Genomic DNA, 16,030 nt, shown 5'->3' on the forward strand with positions numbered 1-16,030 from the left:
CGAGTCCCGCTCGGGGCTCCCTGCATGGGGCCTGCTTCTCCCTCTGCCTGTGTCTCTGCCTCTCTCTCTGTGTGTGTCTCTCATGAATAAATAAATACAATCTTAAAAAAAGTAAAATAAAAAGAAAGCAGAGACTAGAATAGATGCTTGTGCACCAAGGTTCATAGCAACATTACAACAGTCAAAAAGTAGAAACAACTCACCTGTCCAACAGATGATACTACAAATGTGACAGGTACCTACAACCACCGTTATTTGGTCATAGGAAGGAATGACATTCCAACGCTACTACAATGTGACTGGAACTTGAAAACAATACACTAAGTGAATAAGCCAGATACAAAGATGCACACATTGCATGGTCCCATGTATATGGGGTTCCTCAAATAGTTGGATTCAGAGAGACACAAAGTAGAATGGAGGCCACTAGAGATGTGAGGATAAGGGAGAATGGGGAATTAATTTTTTTTAAGATTTAATTTATTTTTTTTAATTTTTTATTTATTTATGATAGTCACACACAGAGAGAGAGAGAGGCAGAGACATAGGCAGAGGGAGAAGCAGGCTCCATGCACCGGGAGCCCGACGTGGGATTCGATCCCGGGTCTCCAGGATCGCGCCCTGGGCCAAAGGCAGGCGCCAAACCGCTGCGCCACCCAGGGATCCCAAGATTTAATTTATTTATTCATGAGAAACACACTGAGAGAAAGAGGCAGAGACACAGGCAGTTGGAGAGGCAGGTTCCCTGCGGGGAACCTGATGCAGGACTCGATCCCGGGATGCCAGGATCACGCCCTGAGAATGGGGAATTATTGTTTAACGGGAGCAGAGTTTCTGTTTGAGACGATGACCTTCTGGAAATAGGTACTAGTGGTGGTTGAAAACATTGTGAAAGTTCTTCAGGCCACTGACTTGTACGCTGAAGAATAAAGTGGTAAATTTGATGTGATGTAGATTCGACTTCGATCAAAACTACTAATTCTGGAAACTATGAGGAATAACCAGGACGTCAGGATTTCTCACAGCCAAGAGAGGTCTAATCGTGGGTATAGCAGATTTAGAGAAAGAGAAAAAGATAGGGATGTAGAAACTAGTTCAAAAGAAACGAGAAGTTTTTAAGTACAGGTTTTTCTCTCAGTCTTTTAGTAAAAAAGTTTTAGACTTGTAGTTGTCAGAAAATACATGTTCTTAACTTAATAGAAGGAAAATGATCACCCACTGGCCCATCACCTAAAAATTGGCTTTTTAAAAAATTAAAGATTGATTGATTTGACAGAGGGCACAAGCAGGAGAGCCAGGCAGAGGGAGAGGGAGAAGCAGTCTCCGCTCTGAGCAAGGAGCCAGATGTGGGGCTGGATCCCAGGACCCTGAGAGATTACCTGAGCTGAAGGCAGATGCTTAATGGACTGATCCACCCACGCACCCTAGAAATTGACTTTAGAAACTTTTTTCCCTCTACCTATGGTGTGCTCACTACATGCAGAGTACTCCTCTAAATAACTTACAAGGGCAGCCTGGGTGGCTCAACGGTTTAGCACTGCCTTTGGCCCAGGGCCTGATCCTGGAGACCCGGGATCGAGTCCCATGTCGGGCTCCCGGCATGGAGCCTGCTTCTCCCTCCTCCTGTGTCTCTGCCCCCCGTCTCTCTCTCTCTCTCTCTCTCTCTCTCATAAATAAATAAATAAAATATTTAAAAATAAATAAATAACTTACAAATTTGACATTTAGTCCTTATAAGGATCTTATCAGAGAGATGCTATTATTACCATGTACATTTCTATATGGGGGAATTGATATGCGGAGGCATGAAGTAACCGGCCCCAGGTACACAGGAAGGGGCACAGCTTTTGATTTCCGTGGGTACCTCCAGACTCCACCAGTGCCCTTTGCATGATTGCAGGCCTGTTGTTAAACATGTAAAATTCTGTATCCCAGCCTAACAGTAAATTTTACAAAAAGAAGAATGGAACATGTCTGTTTCCATTCCACTGTTCTCTTAGTAATCCACACTGCTTTTCCACGTTTGATTTGATTTTGTTTTATTTGTTATTCCTCGCCTTTGCAAACAGCAAAAGCTCAGAGATAGATATTTGGGAACATGGCCAAATTGGGATTTTTTTTTTCCCCTAACTTCAAGCCTGCTTGAATTCATGTAATTCAGGGCACCTGGGTGGCTCAGTGGTTGAGCATTTGCCTTCGGCTCAGGGCGTGATCCCGGGGTCCTGGGATCGAGTCCTGCATCAGGCTCGCCACAGGGAGCTTGCTTCTCCCTCTGCCTGTGTCTCTGCCTCTGTCTCTCTCTCTCTGTGTGTCTCTCATTAATAAATAAATAAAATCTTTAAAAAAAAAAAAAGAATTCATGTAATTCCACTTGCTACAGTAATTTGGAACCACTCCAAACTGCAAATTTATTAGTCTGGAAGCAAGCCACAATATTTCACAATATTCAGAAGTCTACATAAAAAATCTCCAAGATATCGTTGGAGACAAGGTACTAAGTAAGACAAACTGATTCTATAATTAGCTCTCCTCTTTCAGATTCCGCTCAAATTAGAAATCAAGTTTATCCACTTGAGCACCATATACATTTGTTTCTCCCTTAGGAGTCATTCGTCAGTTAGTTCCCTTCAAAGTTTGAAAATTTGGAGATAGCACAAAAGTGCCACCTACTGTTCATATTCCTGTGTGGCACTTGGAGTGAAGCAACTTTGCAGCCTATTCCCAGACCATGTAACTCTTTTGGATTCCTTTGCTCCAGAGTATAGGAGAGGACACAGAGAGGACGGACATACCAGGTCTGTTTGAATCACCAAAGTGTTAGCTTTTGTTTTGTTTTGAAGACCATCGGTGATTTATTTCAATCAAAATTCAGTTTCTAAATCCATATGAACTATATCCTCCAATAGATTTATCTTCCCAGTTTTTTAAAAGATTTTGTTTATTCATGAGAGACATGAAAAAAATGACTCTTTTCCAAAGAAGACAGACCAGCTGTTATATGGAAAGGTGTTCCACATCACTAATCATCGAGGAAATGCACATCAGAAGTGCTGTGAACTATCACTGCTCATCTGTTCAACTGGCTACCATCAAGAAGATAAGAGACAGCATGTGTTGGTGAAGATGTGAAGACAATGTGTGCTGTTGGTGGCAATATAACTGGCACAGCCCCTCTGGAACACAGTACCAAGGTTCCTCAAGACGTTAAAAATAAAAAATAAATGAAAAATAAACATTAAAAATAGAAATACCATGTGCCCCAGTGATCCTACTTCTGGGTATATATCCAAAGGAAATGAAAACAGGAGACTGACAAGGTATCTGCAGTCTCAGGTTCATTACGGCATTATTTACAATAGCCAAGGCATGGAAACAACGTAAGTGTCCGTCAAAAGATGAGTGGATGAGCCTGTGCATATGTGATTATATACACAGTGGAGCAGTACTCAGCCCTGGACACAGGAAGACCTTCCGTTTGCAACAATGTGAATGGACTTCCAGGGCTTTCCTCTAGGTGAAATAAGTCAAAGAAAAATACTATGTGATCTCTCATATGCAGAATTTAAAAACATCAAACTCATAGAAACAGAGTAGAATGGTGGTTGCCAAGGGCTGAGTGGTGGGGAAACGTGGGGAGATGTTGGTCAAAGGGTACAAACTTTCAGTTACAGGACTAATAAGATCCAAGGATCCAATGCACAGCATGGTGACTATCCACAATACTGTAGATTGGATCCTTGAAAGTTGCTCTGAGAGTAGAGCTTTAACGCTCTTACCATAACCACAACGACGACGACAAAATGATGTGTTTGCAGAAGATATGTTAACTAACCTTACTGTGGTAAACATTTTGCAATATATCCGAAAATCAAATCATCCCACCGTACACTGACCAGTGAGCTGGACCTGGGGGATCAGAGGCTCCACGCCCCTCCCCTTGGAATGTTCCGCTTGCCTTTCCTGTCTAACAGCCTGGAGATGGTGATGTGATGTTGAAAACAGCTGCACGGAATACGTACATACGTAACCGAACCCAGTGAGGGCCTCTTAAGCTTTTAAGATTTGGAGGACGTATCCTGGGACCCATTGATCTTACTGCCACCTAAGACAGGCCTCTTCTGTAAGTTCCCTTTGCTGTTATTAAAATTGCCACCCACCACCTACCTGCCTCTTTGTTTAGTGTCTCGCTGCTCCCTGCACATGGGGGCCAGTTTCAGCTTACACTGCAAGACCCCCCTGGGGGTTGTAAACCTCCATCTACCTTACAAGAGCTCAGACAGTAAGTAGCCTGAAAACGTTCATTCATTGCCTTTAAACGAGCGAGAGCCACCCACGTTAGAATTGAGCAACTCAGGGGTAAAGCAGGTGTTACTAGCTGCTGCCTGGCAGATAGTGCTTGATGGGAGTTAGATTCTTATCCCTCTGTGTCCTGACACTTTTAAGGTTTGAGTGAATACCTTCCATCAGAGAAGGGAGGCGGGACAAGCAGCAGCCCTGTGATAGCCTAGTTTCCCCAGCCCCACAGACCCAGTCTGGGTCTCTCGGAGCCCGGGGATACAGGAAGAGAAGTAGAAGAAACAGTGTCACGTCATGGTCGAGTCTGGTGAGACGTTTGGCACAAGCTATACTGCTTGGGTAGCCAGGAGACTAAGGGGAAACCAGAGTGACAAAGGAGGAGGCTCCCACCCGGGTCTGCGTAGACCACAGCATGACCCTGGCACAGCGAAGACCGCGGAAGCCTTACTTTGCTGGGTTGTTGTGAATTATTTAACTCAACTGGATAATTGCAATCAGTAGTTCTTCACAAGGACATCCTCCTCATCCCCCCATCCCAGGATGTTTGGCAATGTCTGGAGACACTTACAGTTGTCATAACGGGGGGTCTGGTGCTCTTGGCATCCGGTAGATAGAGCTCAGGGATGCTGCTAAACATCCTACCATGTACGGGACAGGCTCCACGACTACCCAGCCCCAAATGTCAATAGTGCTGAGGTGGAGAAACCTTGATTTAAATGAACGCATTTCGCACATACATGCTCAATAAATGTTGATTCACCCTTCTGGCCTGATGTCCTGCTGTTCATAAGGTTTCCGATAATTAGCCATCTCCCAAACTTCCCATATATACCAAAGTATCTTCATTATAAGGCATACCTTTTACCAAAAATATCACTGTTCTAGCCTGGTAGCTGCACTTCTGGTGAGCATAGCATCATGTATAGAGAAGTTGAATCACTGTGTTATATACTTGAAAATAATGTAACATTGTGTGTCAACTAGACTCAATTTTTTTTAAAGATTTCGCTCATTTATTCATGAGAGACACAGAGAGAGAGAGAGAGAGAGGCAGAGACACAGAGAGGCAGAGGGAGAAGCAGGCCCCATGCAGGGAGCCCGACGTGGGACTCGATCCTGGGTCTCCAGGATCACGCCCTGGACTGAAGGCAGTGCTAAACCGCTGAGCCACCCAGGCTGCCCTAGACTCAAATTTTTAAAAAAATCAATCACAGTTGTAGTGTTTTGAACTGGCATCAGATGTGATAATTTGTACATATTTTCCCTCTAAGTAGCGGTCATCAAATCATGGTGGGCATTAGTTAATGACCTCTTAAACTCCAAAAGAAATAGTATACTATATACATTTCTAAGGTTCTACAATTCTATTTCATATTAGATCAGTTCTTGAAATGGTGCCTGGGGACATGAAAAAGTAACCTATTCACGTGTCCACTGATTTATTATCCCCAATTACATAGTCCTTAGTTGGGGCTCCAGGGAGGCTCATTGACATGCTCAACTCTGTTCAGTTAGTGACCCAGTCAAACCTACAACTTGATGGTCCAGAATTTTAGTTCAGGGCTGGCTTCCCCTTGCCCCTCGAATAACTGCAAATGTATAATCTTTATCCAAAATGAGTTTAGCAAGAGGTTACCACTTTTTATTCAACTTGTGAGACTTAATGACATTCTCTATGGGACAGAATTTTGGTCCCCAGACTATATTCCATAAACATTGAGCGTGCTATTAGGTATTAAAGATATGAAGAGGGATCCCTGGGTGGCGCAGCGGTCTGGCGCCTGCCTTTGGCCCAGGGCGCGATCCTGGAGACCCGGGATCGAATCCCACGTCGGGTTCCCTGCACGGAGCCTGCTTCTCCCTCTGCCTGTGTCTCTGCCTCTCTCTCTCTGTCTCTGTGTGTGACTATCATAAAAAAAAAAAAAAAAAGATATGAAGAGGGGCGCCTGGGTGGCTCAGTGGTTTAGCATCTGCCTTTGGCTCGGGTCATGATCCTGGGGTCCTGGGATAGGGTCCCACATCGGGCTCCCTGTGAGGAGCCTGCTTCTCCCTCTGCCTATGTCTCTGCCTCTCTCTGTTTCTCAAGAATAAATAAATAAAATCTGTTTAAAAAATAATGATATGAAGACAAGTAAAAATGGGTCCCAGGGTAGGAAATGCTTATATTCTAAACCCAAGCAGACACCAAGAAGGAGTGAGGGAGGTTAGATTGTAGGGTTGCCAGACACAGTAGGAGGTATCCTAAATGAATTGCGTGAATTATAGGGGACATACACTAAAAACAAAACCAAATCAACGTTTATCTGAACTTCAACTTTAGACCTCTTGCATTTTTATTTACTAAACCCAGGAGCTCTGCTGGAAACTGGGGAGAACGGGAAAGTGCAGGCCTCACCGAAAGGGGGGGCGGCTGCGTCGTGTCTCAGGAATGGTTTCCATGAGGCATGCAGCCCCAGTGTTGCCAAACCATTGAAATTACCATAAGCTGGAAATCCAGAATTTCAGTTAAAATCTCCCTAATTTTAAAAGCTGAGGGCTGATTTGAGAAATTTTAAAGACTCAGGGGGCCCCCAAAATCTCTACGGCTTGTGAGGGTGTTTAAGTGAGCCCCAAATAAGACCTCTTTCCCACCAGGATGGAGAAGGCCCTGAGTCCTACAGATTTCCGACGGACGGAGGTCAGACCATCGCCAATGATACTGCTGATAGAACAACCAAGGATCTGGCCTGTGTACAGCCAAGCGGGCCTGCTGGCAGGCTCTTGAGGTGACCTAACCCCCCTGTCCCAGCTTTGCAGCCCAACAGAGCAGCGTTGCCCTCCAGCCAAGAGGGCAAACCAGAATATTCCTGCTCTGCAGACAGAAGGGTGTGAAGAGAGAGGAGGGTGGCAGGGGCTGAGCTGAGTGGGCCCCCCTTCTCCTCAACTGTCTACCCCCACCCCGCTGGGGCACCCCTCAAACCCACCCCCATCTCAGGACAGGGAAAGGGAGGCGGGGAGGCCAGAAGAGTTCCTGGGGGCAGCGCCTCCTTGCGGGGAGCAGGGGCCGGGGAGCAAGGCCCGAGGGTCTCCGGGTCTGACAGTGGACTAGGCCACTGACTGTCGAAGTTTCCAGCGCAGTAGAAGGACCCATGGCCCTGGGTTCACCGAGGTGCTGCGAGCAGGCCAACCGTCACCCACCAGGCATCCGTCCCCACAGCTGGGCCTGCAGGCTGGGGGGGGACAGGAGGCCTCGGGACAGCAGGTGGGAGGCCACGCAGGACTTGCCAGCAGGGTGCGGGGAGGCAGGAATGGCCTTCCAGCAAACACCCGGCTCCGGGTTGGGTTTGGAAAGAAGAGGACTGTGGTAGAGGGAGGGGGTGTGTTTGGTTCCTCAGCACCCATTCCCGTGCCTGTGGGGACAGGGTGGGGGACAGCTGGCCGTGGAACCCTTGGGGTCTACTGAGCACGGGATGCGAGGTGACACAGGCCTGGGAAATGGAAAGGCTGGAGACCCGGCTGCCCTGAGCACACCCCCTGGGGGCAAGGGTACAAGAGTGTCCTTCCAGGACCACATGTGACCTGGGGGGGGCGGGGGGGGGGCAGGACTGCAGCCCGAGAAGGCCTGAAGTGACGCCAGAAACCCAGTCCCAGCATAGACTGCCCGAGTCCCGGCAGCTGGGGAGGACACGGAAGTGACCTGCAGAGGAAAACGCACTGCTCACACCCCGGGGAGTATAGCCAAATGCGGGGGGGGGGGGGGGGGGGGGGGTTGGGGCAGGAGCCCCCAGAAGTGCCCACGGTAATAATCCTTTCTGGCCTCAAACCCAGGGAAAGCTAGTTTGAAACATTGAAAGAGCAGGACCGGGGCAGCCCTGGGGGCTCAGTGGTTTAGCGCCTCCTTGGGCCCAGGGCATGATCCTGGAGCCCCGGAATCGAGTCCCACGTCGGGCTCCCTGCGTGGAGCCTGCTTCTCCCTCTGCCTGTGTCTCTGCCTCTCTCTCTCTCTTTCATGAATAAATAAATTAAAAAATCTTAAAAAAAAAAAAGCAGGAATCCTCACCGTAGGACTTTGGGGAGTCCATCCCAGCGAGATCTTGATGTACCTCTCGCCTCCCTCCTGTGCTTCTACCCAGGAGTCAGAAACCTCCTAGCAAGTGGGAAGGAAGGGGAAATGGAGAGAATAAAATCCACCATTCCCGACCTTAGCTGGGGGAAATAGAAACACTCCCCGGCCCCAACTAGCACCGACTGTAGCTTCCAGGGCTTGGAGATTGGGGAGCAGAGAAGCTTTGTGGTTTAACTTCACATAGAAATGGGTCTTTTGGGCAGCCCAGGTGGCTCAGCAGTTTAGGGTTGCCTTAAGCCCAGGGCCTGATCCTGGAGACCTGAGATTGAGTCCCACGACGGGCTCCCTGCATGGAGCCTGCTTCTCCCTCTGCCACTCTCTCTCTCTCTCTCTCTCTCTCTCTGTCTCTCATTAATAAATACATAACATCTTGAAAAAAAAAAAAGAAATGGGTCTTTTAATTACTGAAATGAAACTATTTTGTAATAATGAGGGAGCAGACGGCAAAGCACCAGCTGACATCCCTCAAACCCCACTACCCACCCCACCCCCGACCGCCCCCCCCAACAACCCCCAACCAGGTGGGATGTGTGTGACATTCCTCAGGCACTCCAGCCTGCCCAGAAACTAGGGGAAGGGAAAACCAAGTGGTTAACTAATAGAGGCCACAGCACAGCAAGACCTGAGTCTCCCTCAGTTTACAAATGTCTTAGTGATTTACAAAAAAAAAAAAAAAAAAGCATTCTTATCAATAACCTAACTTCCAGAGGGCAACTCCCAACTGTCTTCCTGCTACTGCTTTACTAGAGGGAAAACAATCTTAATTTGACAATGGCAAGGTCTCCAATACCTTGTAGGTCCTCTTTAGCATACAAAAACCCTTTTGAAAACCTCCCTCTTCCCTAGTCCCCCAACTCCCAAGTCACCCCTCACCCCCCAGGGCAGCAGCTCTTTTCTGCCCCCAGGGGTCCTGTCCCCGTGCTTTAATAAAACCAGCGTTTTTGCACCACAGGCATCTCAAGAATCTATAGAGGCCAGGGTGGAGAGGGAAATGCAAGGGAGGGGGGTGGGCATGGCATATGTGGGGGTGCTGCAGACGAAGGAATTAATGTGAGCATCCTGGGGTACTGAGCAATGTGATTGTATCACAGGAACCATGAGTAGTTGGCTTGTTGGAACGCAGCGTACAGGGGAAGCGAGGCAGAGATGAGACTGCCAAGCTGATGAATTGGGAGAGACACGGTGAGTAGAATCTGGCAGGAAGCAGATGGCGCAAGTCAACTGAGGAGACCTTAATAAAGGGACAATTTACAAATGTGTGGGCAGGATTAAGGGAAACAGGTGAGACGGGGCCCCGCCCTAGCGCTGGCAACAGCAGGGAACCACTTCCATCCTTGATCTGAAGAGGTAAAGAGGCCAACACCAAGACCCCGAGACCCTAGAGTCTGCTTGTTAGGAGCTGTGGTCTTTGGTAGAAGGGTATTGTCAACTCTGAGCAAACTCTGCTGGGGGGGATCTGAGGAAACACAGCACCCCAGTCTCTCTTCTTCTCGGGACTGGTGATTTCCACTGGTTAAGATGACCTGGAAGTCAGTGGGCAAGGGAGCCAATGGGTGCAGTCCACAGAGGTCAACCTCTTGGGACCTAGAGCAGAGTGGAAAGGAGGGAAGAGTGGATCCAGAGGGACAAACAGAAAACACCCAGCACAGAGAGAAAATACCAGAAAGCATCCCATTGGTCCTGGGATGTCATTCAAAGTGTCAAAGTTGGAGCCTCGTTGGCCTCTAGAGGGAGCCCAAGGATTTCTTTTCCTTCACCCCGGCTTTGGAGAAGGAACCTCTGCAGAGGCTGAGGGCTCAACAGACCCCAAGATGATCCACTAGGAATGGAACTGGCAGGTGTCCTGAGACTGCTCCTGGAATGAAAAATGTCCCCTTTGCACTTAGATTTACGCATGTGGATTGATTTCTTTTCCCCCAGTAGGCTCCATGCCCAACGTGGAGCCCAACACGGGGCTTGTACTCATGACCCTGAGATCAAGACCTGAGCTGAGATCAAGAGTTGGGTGCTTAGGTTGAGCCTCCGAGGCGCCCCTGAATTGATTTCTAACAATAACAATCAAAATAACCAAAGCAAATACTAAGTATTCATCAGGTGTCAAGTTCTTGGCTCGCACTTAGTACACCAAACTCGTCGGGGGTAAATTCCATTATCACTGCCATTTTATCGATCAGGAGACTACTAAATAGAGCCTGAATTTGAACCCCATTGGATGAGTCTCTGCTCCTCTGTCCTCCTGTCCTGCTGGCTTAGTCAGCTGGATGGAAAGTTAGCCTGACTTAGAAGACCCAGGGCAGGGTCTACGGATGAAAAGACAGGAAAATTCCTGTGTTAGGATTTGCCTGTATTTAACAACTTGAAGCGTGTATTTACTGATGAGCATTGGCCACCTGCCAAGCTGAGCCAGGTGCCAGGGATCCCCAGTGGCCACGATGACAGGCACTACGTGCCTACAAAATCTCCAAGCCCGACTGAGCAGACGATGTGAGTCCCGAGTCTCCTCCACCACTACCTGTGTCACCCAGGGCAAGTCGCTTAGGTCACCTTGCTTTGCTTTCTCCTCCCTAAAATATAAGTAATAAATCAACACAAAGCACTTAGAGCAAATCCAGGTGTAGGGTGGTGTCATCTGCTATCCTTACAACCCATGCCGCCAGCCTTTGAAGCTTCTATATTGGATGCAGAGACCCAGAGAGACGCGAGGTCAAGGTCTTGGTCAAGTACAAGGGAGCCCAAAAGGCCGCCCTGTCTGCTCTTTAGCAAGATCCAAGATTATAAGGGCAAAAGGGCTTCCGGAGGCCCTACTTGGTCCAGCTCAGCTTTTCATTCTGAGCTAAAGCTCTAAATTAGGCCTGACAAACAGGTTCGGACCCGGATCAATCGACACTGGCTGCCTGAACCACTGTGTTACAAGGGATTCTCACTGCACAATGAATGAGAAAGAATGCCACGAGAGATCAAAGCGTCTGCTGTTGGTAGAAGATGGGAAGGAGGCAGCACATGGTTCTAGAACAGTGTTCTTTGGCCTGGGATGTCTCTTCAGCAGGGGCATCTGAGCAGGCCATAGGGGACCCAAGTGTAGTCACAGACTAAGGTAACCAGCTGTCCCAGTTTGTTCAGGATGGTCCTGATTATAGCACTGAGGTCCCACATCCCAGGAAACCTCCTCAATATGGGGGCACAACCCAATTTGCTTCACAAGCTTTTCTTCTTTACAATAGCTTTTAAGAAAATTAACTATTAACACTGATCTAGGTAGAGATTATGGTCTGTTTTTTGTTTTGTTTTGAATCTCAGCCAATTTCAGCCTGTGAAATGCATTGTACTCCATCCCATCACCTGATACCCTCCGGGTCCCCCCACCTCACAACAACGGACAGCCCTCTCCTTTCTCAACACTGTTCCCTGCCATGTCCATCCAAGTCTTAGCAGGGAACAGCTGGCACCCTCAAAAGGCTTTAAGGGAAAAGCATTTCATGCAGGGATTATTTACAGAGGCCCAATCAGGGTTAATGGAAGCCACGAGATCTAGGGAGACACCCAAGGATTAGCCCTCAGCCCTGCAGACCTGCGGGGACAGGTGAGGGAATGCTGTCCCCAGCCTGCTAGGAGGCAGAGCTGAACCAGACAAGCCTGGTGCTGGGAGGCTGAGAGGCAGCCGGGATTTGGGGCCTGTGCTGAACTGCGGGGAGGCCAGGAAGAACCAGGAGGAAGGAGGGGAAAAAATCCCTGACCTTGCCCCGCTCCTGCACGCTGGCCTCTTGCCAGGGCCTCCTTGCCAGAAGACAGGGAGAAGCAGGTGAAATGGCAAGTTTAGTAGCCGTCAACCTCCCCAGCCACAGAACATGGCAAGAAAAGGCAGAGGTGAGAGCTGAGAATAACCAGGCCAGGCCACCCTGTCGTCACTCGGCTTCCACTCTAGTCCTTTCTGTAGCTGAAGGAACTCAGCTCCCCAACATAGGAAAACCCCAACATCTCATTCACCACTGCCTCAAGGGGATGAAGTTTAGTCATTCTTCCTGGAACCTACGCTGTCCACAGCACCCACTCCCCCAGGTTAAGCAGCAAGGAAAGGGAGTAAGAGAAACACTTCCAGTAAAATAGGTCTACACTGATCATCCTGACTTCCTCCTTCCACCTCTCACCCCATAATTCCCTCCCTCTCAGCTAACACCCCAGCAGTGGACATGCTCTTACCTGATGGGGTGAGCTTGTGCCTTTATGTCTATCGAGTTGCTGCTGCTCCCCATTGCCCGTTGCTATTGGACATGAGAGTGCAATCAATCCCATGCATCACAGACAACGTTGTCCCCATTCTGCAGCAACAATCCGATTTCTCCTTGATAAGCAGATTCGATCGTGCTGCCCCAGATGCACACCCAATGCACTGTCCTCAGTTAGTGGCATGAACAGCCTGAAATGTCCAGGGGGCATTCCTGGTGTTGTATGGTGGCAATAAGCCTCTCTGGTTGGCAGAAGGACTGAGGTCCTTCTAGGGAGTTTGAGAACTCCCTAGATACAACATTTCAGGGACAGGAAGAAATTCTTGAAGCAGATTATTAAGTCTGAGAGAAGCCGCTTCTACCTTCACTCTTGGGTTTCTGGAACAAGGTATTCCACACCCTATGTTAACCACTGACCTGGTCACTTAAAGGACAATACACGACCTCAGAAGATAGTGTCTCTCAACCGGCATCATAACTGAGACTTTGGTAGGCCATTCCATTATTCCATCAAGCCAGCTGCTTCCAAGTGATGTAAAAACAATGAATTCTGTCACGTGAGCCTAAAGTCATAGCTATTTTACTGCGAATGAGTTCCTAGGTCAGAGCCAACAACGTGTGTGATACCATTAGAAAGCAAGAATGTCCCGTTCTCTTTAAGGTCCTTCTAGCTGGACTGAGAATTAAATTGGCACAAAACAGATAAGTGGAGAAAATCGAATTCAGTTTCATATGTACAGAAATCCACACAAACATGGAAATTCCCAAGACAGGCAAAATGAGATATATATGTGGTTCTCATATCTCACTCTCTCCCACTAAGGAGGAGTGGGTGGCGATCTGAGACTTCAAAAACAAGAAATGCAATTCACGGGAAGGTGAAAAAGAGTAAATGTTTAGCTAACAAATGTTCTATGGGCCACTCTTACTAGGTTCCTCCTTTTCCACCATAACTAGCTCGTAGTATAATGTAATTATTCATGGTAATAGCTCCTCTATCTCAATTCTTTTTAGGCAGTTGTGGGGGACATAAAGAGCTTTTCCTTAATCTGCTGGGCTTTAATGGCTCTTTAACTCAAAATAGTCTTCAAGACAAAATAGTCCATGTTGGGGCAGTCTGCCCTTGGTCCCCACGATACCATGGATGTGATAAGGCAGTTTATCACCCATCACGTGGTGTTGGCAGAAGCATCACGGGCAGTAAAGGGAAATCACTCTCCAGAATATGCGGCGATATTCCCATGAAGACCAACTGTTGCCCCTTCTATAATGGAGCTGTCCCAAACAACCTGGATGGCTGGTGTCCCTGGGAAATGGTGCCAAGCAAGGGCTCAGTGTTGGCTGCTGTTTTACAAAGTTGGTCACTCAGCACCAGTAGAAGTCAGAATAACTGTGGTAAGAAGGAGTCTGTGTTTTTCTTTGCATTTATTACCTCTATCTCTGTTTCCATGGTTGCTTCGTACATGGGCCATTTGTGTGAGCATACAGGTGGCCAAGAAAGGAAGCTCACTGACAACCAATGCTTGGTCATGTTGACCACCTCCGTATTTTATCTCTTCTACACAGTGGATGTCCTCTGGGGGAATGTTTATGTGGGGCTCAAATAGCTTCAAGAACGGTTGGCCTTCTTAGAAGTCCATGATATAATTTCTCTTTAGGTGATGTTGGCAACAATCTTCCAATCGTGTTTAAAAGCTACCAAGTCCTTGGTAAGTTGACCAACACATTAGTTATGGCCCATGAATCAGTATATTTCAGGAAAACTCAGTTGTCTCTTTTTTTCACATCAAATGGCCAACCGGAGGTAGTGCCTGAAGTTCCGTCCACTGGACATTTCCCTCCCACTGGTAGAGCCTACCACCTACAGATACATCCTTAAACCAGACAAGGTCTTCTCATTAATTGGTCATGGGGAATTCCCCAGGAGGCCAGAGGGCTGGTTTGAGGGAAAGGCGGGAAGCAGTAGGAAGTCTGAGTCATCTGCTTCTGCAGGGAAGAGAAGTGCTGAGAATAGAGCCGGGTTGTGAGGGAGAAAGAATAACAGCTCACCCACGCAAGTGCAAGTTCTTCACCCTGAAGTTTAAACGGAGTGATTCTTCAGCGAGCTCCTTACTTTCTGTGAGAAAATCCTTATAGTTATAACAACAGTGGTATTACAAGCCAGTAAGGCAAAAAAAGAAATATCTTAGTGTTCAACATAGATTTCTGGCAAATAACGTATTTCATAGACCTTCCTAAATGTATGCGAGGTAAAGGCAGATGCATCTAACATCTATGTTTAATTGATTTTTCCCAGAAAGCTTATTTTGAAATGTGAGCCTCTGACACATTCCTATGGGTGTGCTTTTTTTTATGTTTTAAAGATTTATTTATTTATTTGAGAGAGGGACAGCAGAGTGCGGGGATGAAGAGCAGAGGGAAAGGGAGAAACAGTCTCAAGCAGACTCCATGCTGAGTGTGCAGCCGACATGAGGCTCTATCCCAGGGACCCTAAAATTATGACCTGAGCGAAACCAAGAGTTGGCTGCTGAACTGACTGCACCACCCAGGCTTTGCCACCCCATGAGTGTACTTTTTAAAAACAAGTTCCATTTTCATGTTTTCTTTGTCGGTGAGGGGAAAAATCAGCTTAATTCCATAAGATTAGTTTTAGCCTAGGGGAGCCTTGGGTGGCTCCGTTGGTTAAGCATCTGACTCTTGATTTTCGCTCAGGTCATGATCTTTATAAGATCATGAGATCAGGCTCTTATGCTGGGTGTGGAGCCTGCTTAAGATTCTCTATCTTCCCTTCCTTTACCCTCTCCCTCCACCACCCCCCCGCCCTGTACATGCTCTTTCTCTCTCTAAACAAAACAAAACAAAAACAAAAAACCCAACACATTAGTTTTATCCAAGCATTACTGAAACCATTGAAATCCCAATATGGAGTCTTTAAAATAAAATGTGCCCAAACTAACCTATGATGTTAGAATTCAGAAAGGGAAGGAAAGGAAGCATGAGGGATTATCTACAGGCTGCTATTGTCGTGTCCTCCCCCCCCCCCCCCCCGGGGATTGGTCCAGTGGGAGACTTCATTTTATGAAATTACAATAAGCTGTGCCCTTATGGTAGATATACTTTTCTATCTGTGCACTATATTTCAATAAGAAGAAAAAAATGAAGCGTGCTTTATAAATGATGAGCTTGTTGCAAGTTTCCGTGAACTAGAAACTATATTAGAAAATTTCATGAACTGCTGCACAACTCAAGCTAAACAGTTATGAAAGGCCTGCAATGCAAGATTAAGACATATAAATTGCAGTCTTGTGGGGAGGGGGACATATCTATGTACAAACAATTCACAAAGCCAAGATTTGTTAGCGTGCCTATGACATACCAGACACTAGTCTAGGGGCCTGAGATTGGA

General features: G+C 47.3%; 1 protein-coding gene across 4 annotated transcripts in view; it reads left to right on the forward strand.

Moving 5' to 3' along the window:
* Positions 1–16,030, forward strand: part of LOC119869410 — a 40,121-nt gene that overhangs the window by 2,341 nt on the left and 21,750 nt on the right. For 3 of the 4 annotated variants that reach the window (XR_005370469.1, XM_038558629.1, XM_038558630.1), the window contains exon 2: positions 6,931–7,841. Coding sequence is in view for 2 of the 4 variants with exons in the window: in XM_038558629.1 (XP_038414557.1) it covers positions 6,931–7,060 (130 nt within the window). In the remaining 2 variants the exon portion in view is untranslated. Of the gene's footprint in view, positions 1–6,930; positions 7,842–16,030 lie in introns of those variants that run through there. The other variant, XR_005370467.1, reaches the window with a different exon arrangement.

Source organism: Canis lupus, chromosome 15, assembly GCF_011100685.1.
Source record: "Canis lupus familiaris isolate Mischka breed German Shepherd chromosome 15, alternate assembly UU_Cfam_GSD_1.0, whole genome shotgun sequence".
NCBI classification, from domain to species: domain Eukaryota; kingdom Metazoa; phylum Chordata; class Mammalia; order Carnivora; family Canidae; genus Canis; species Canis lupus.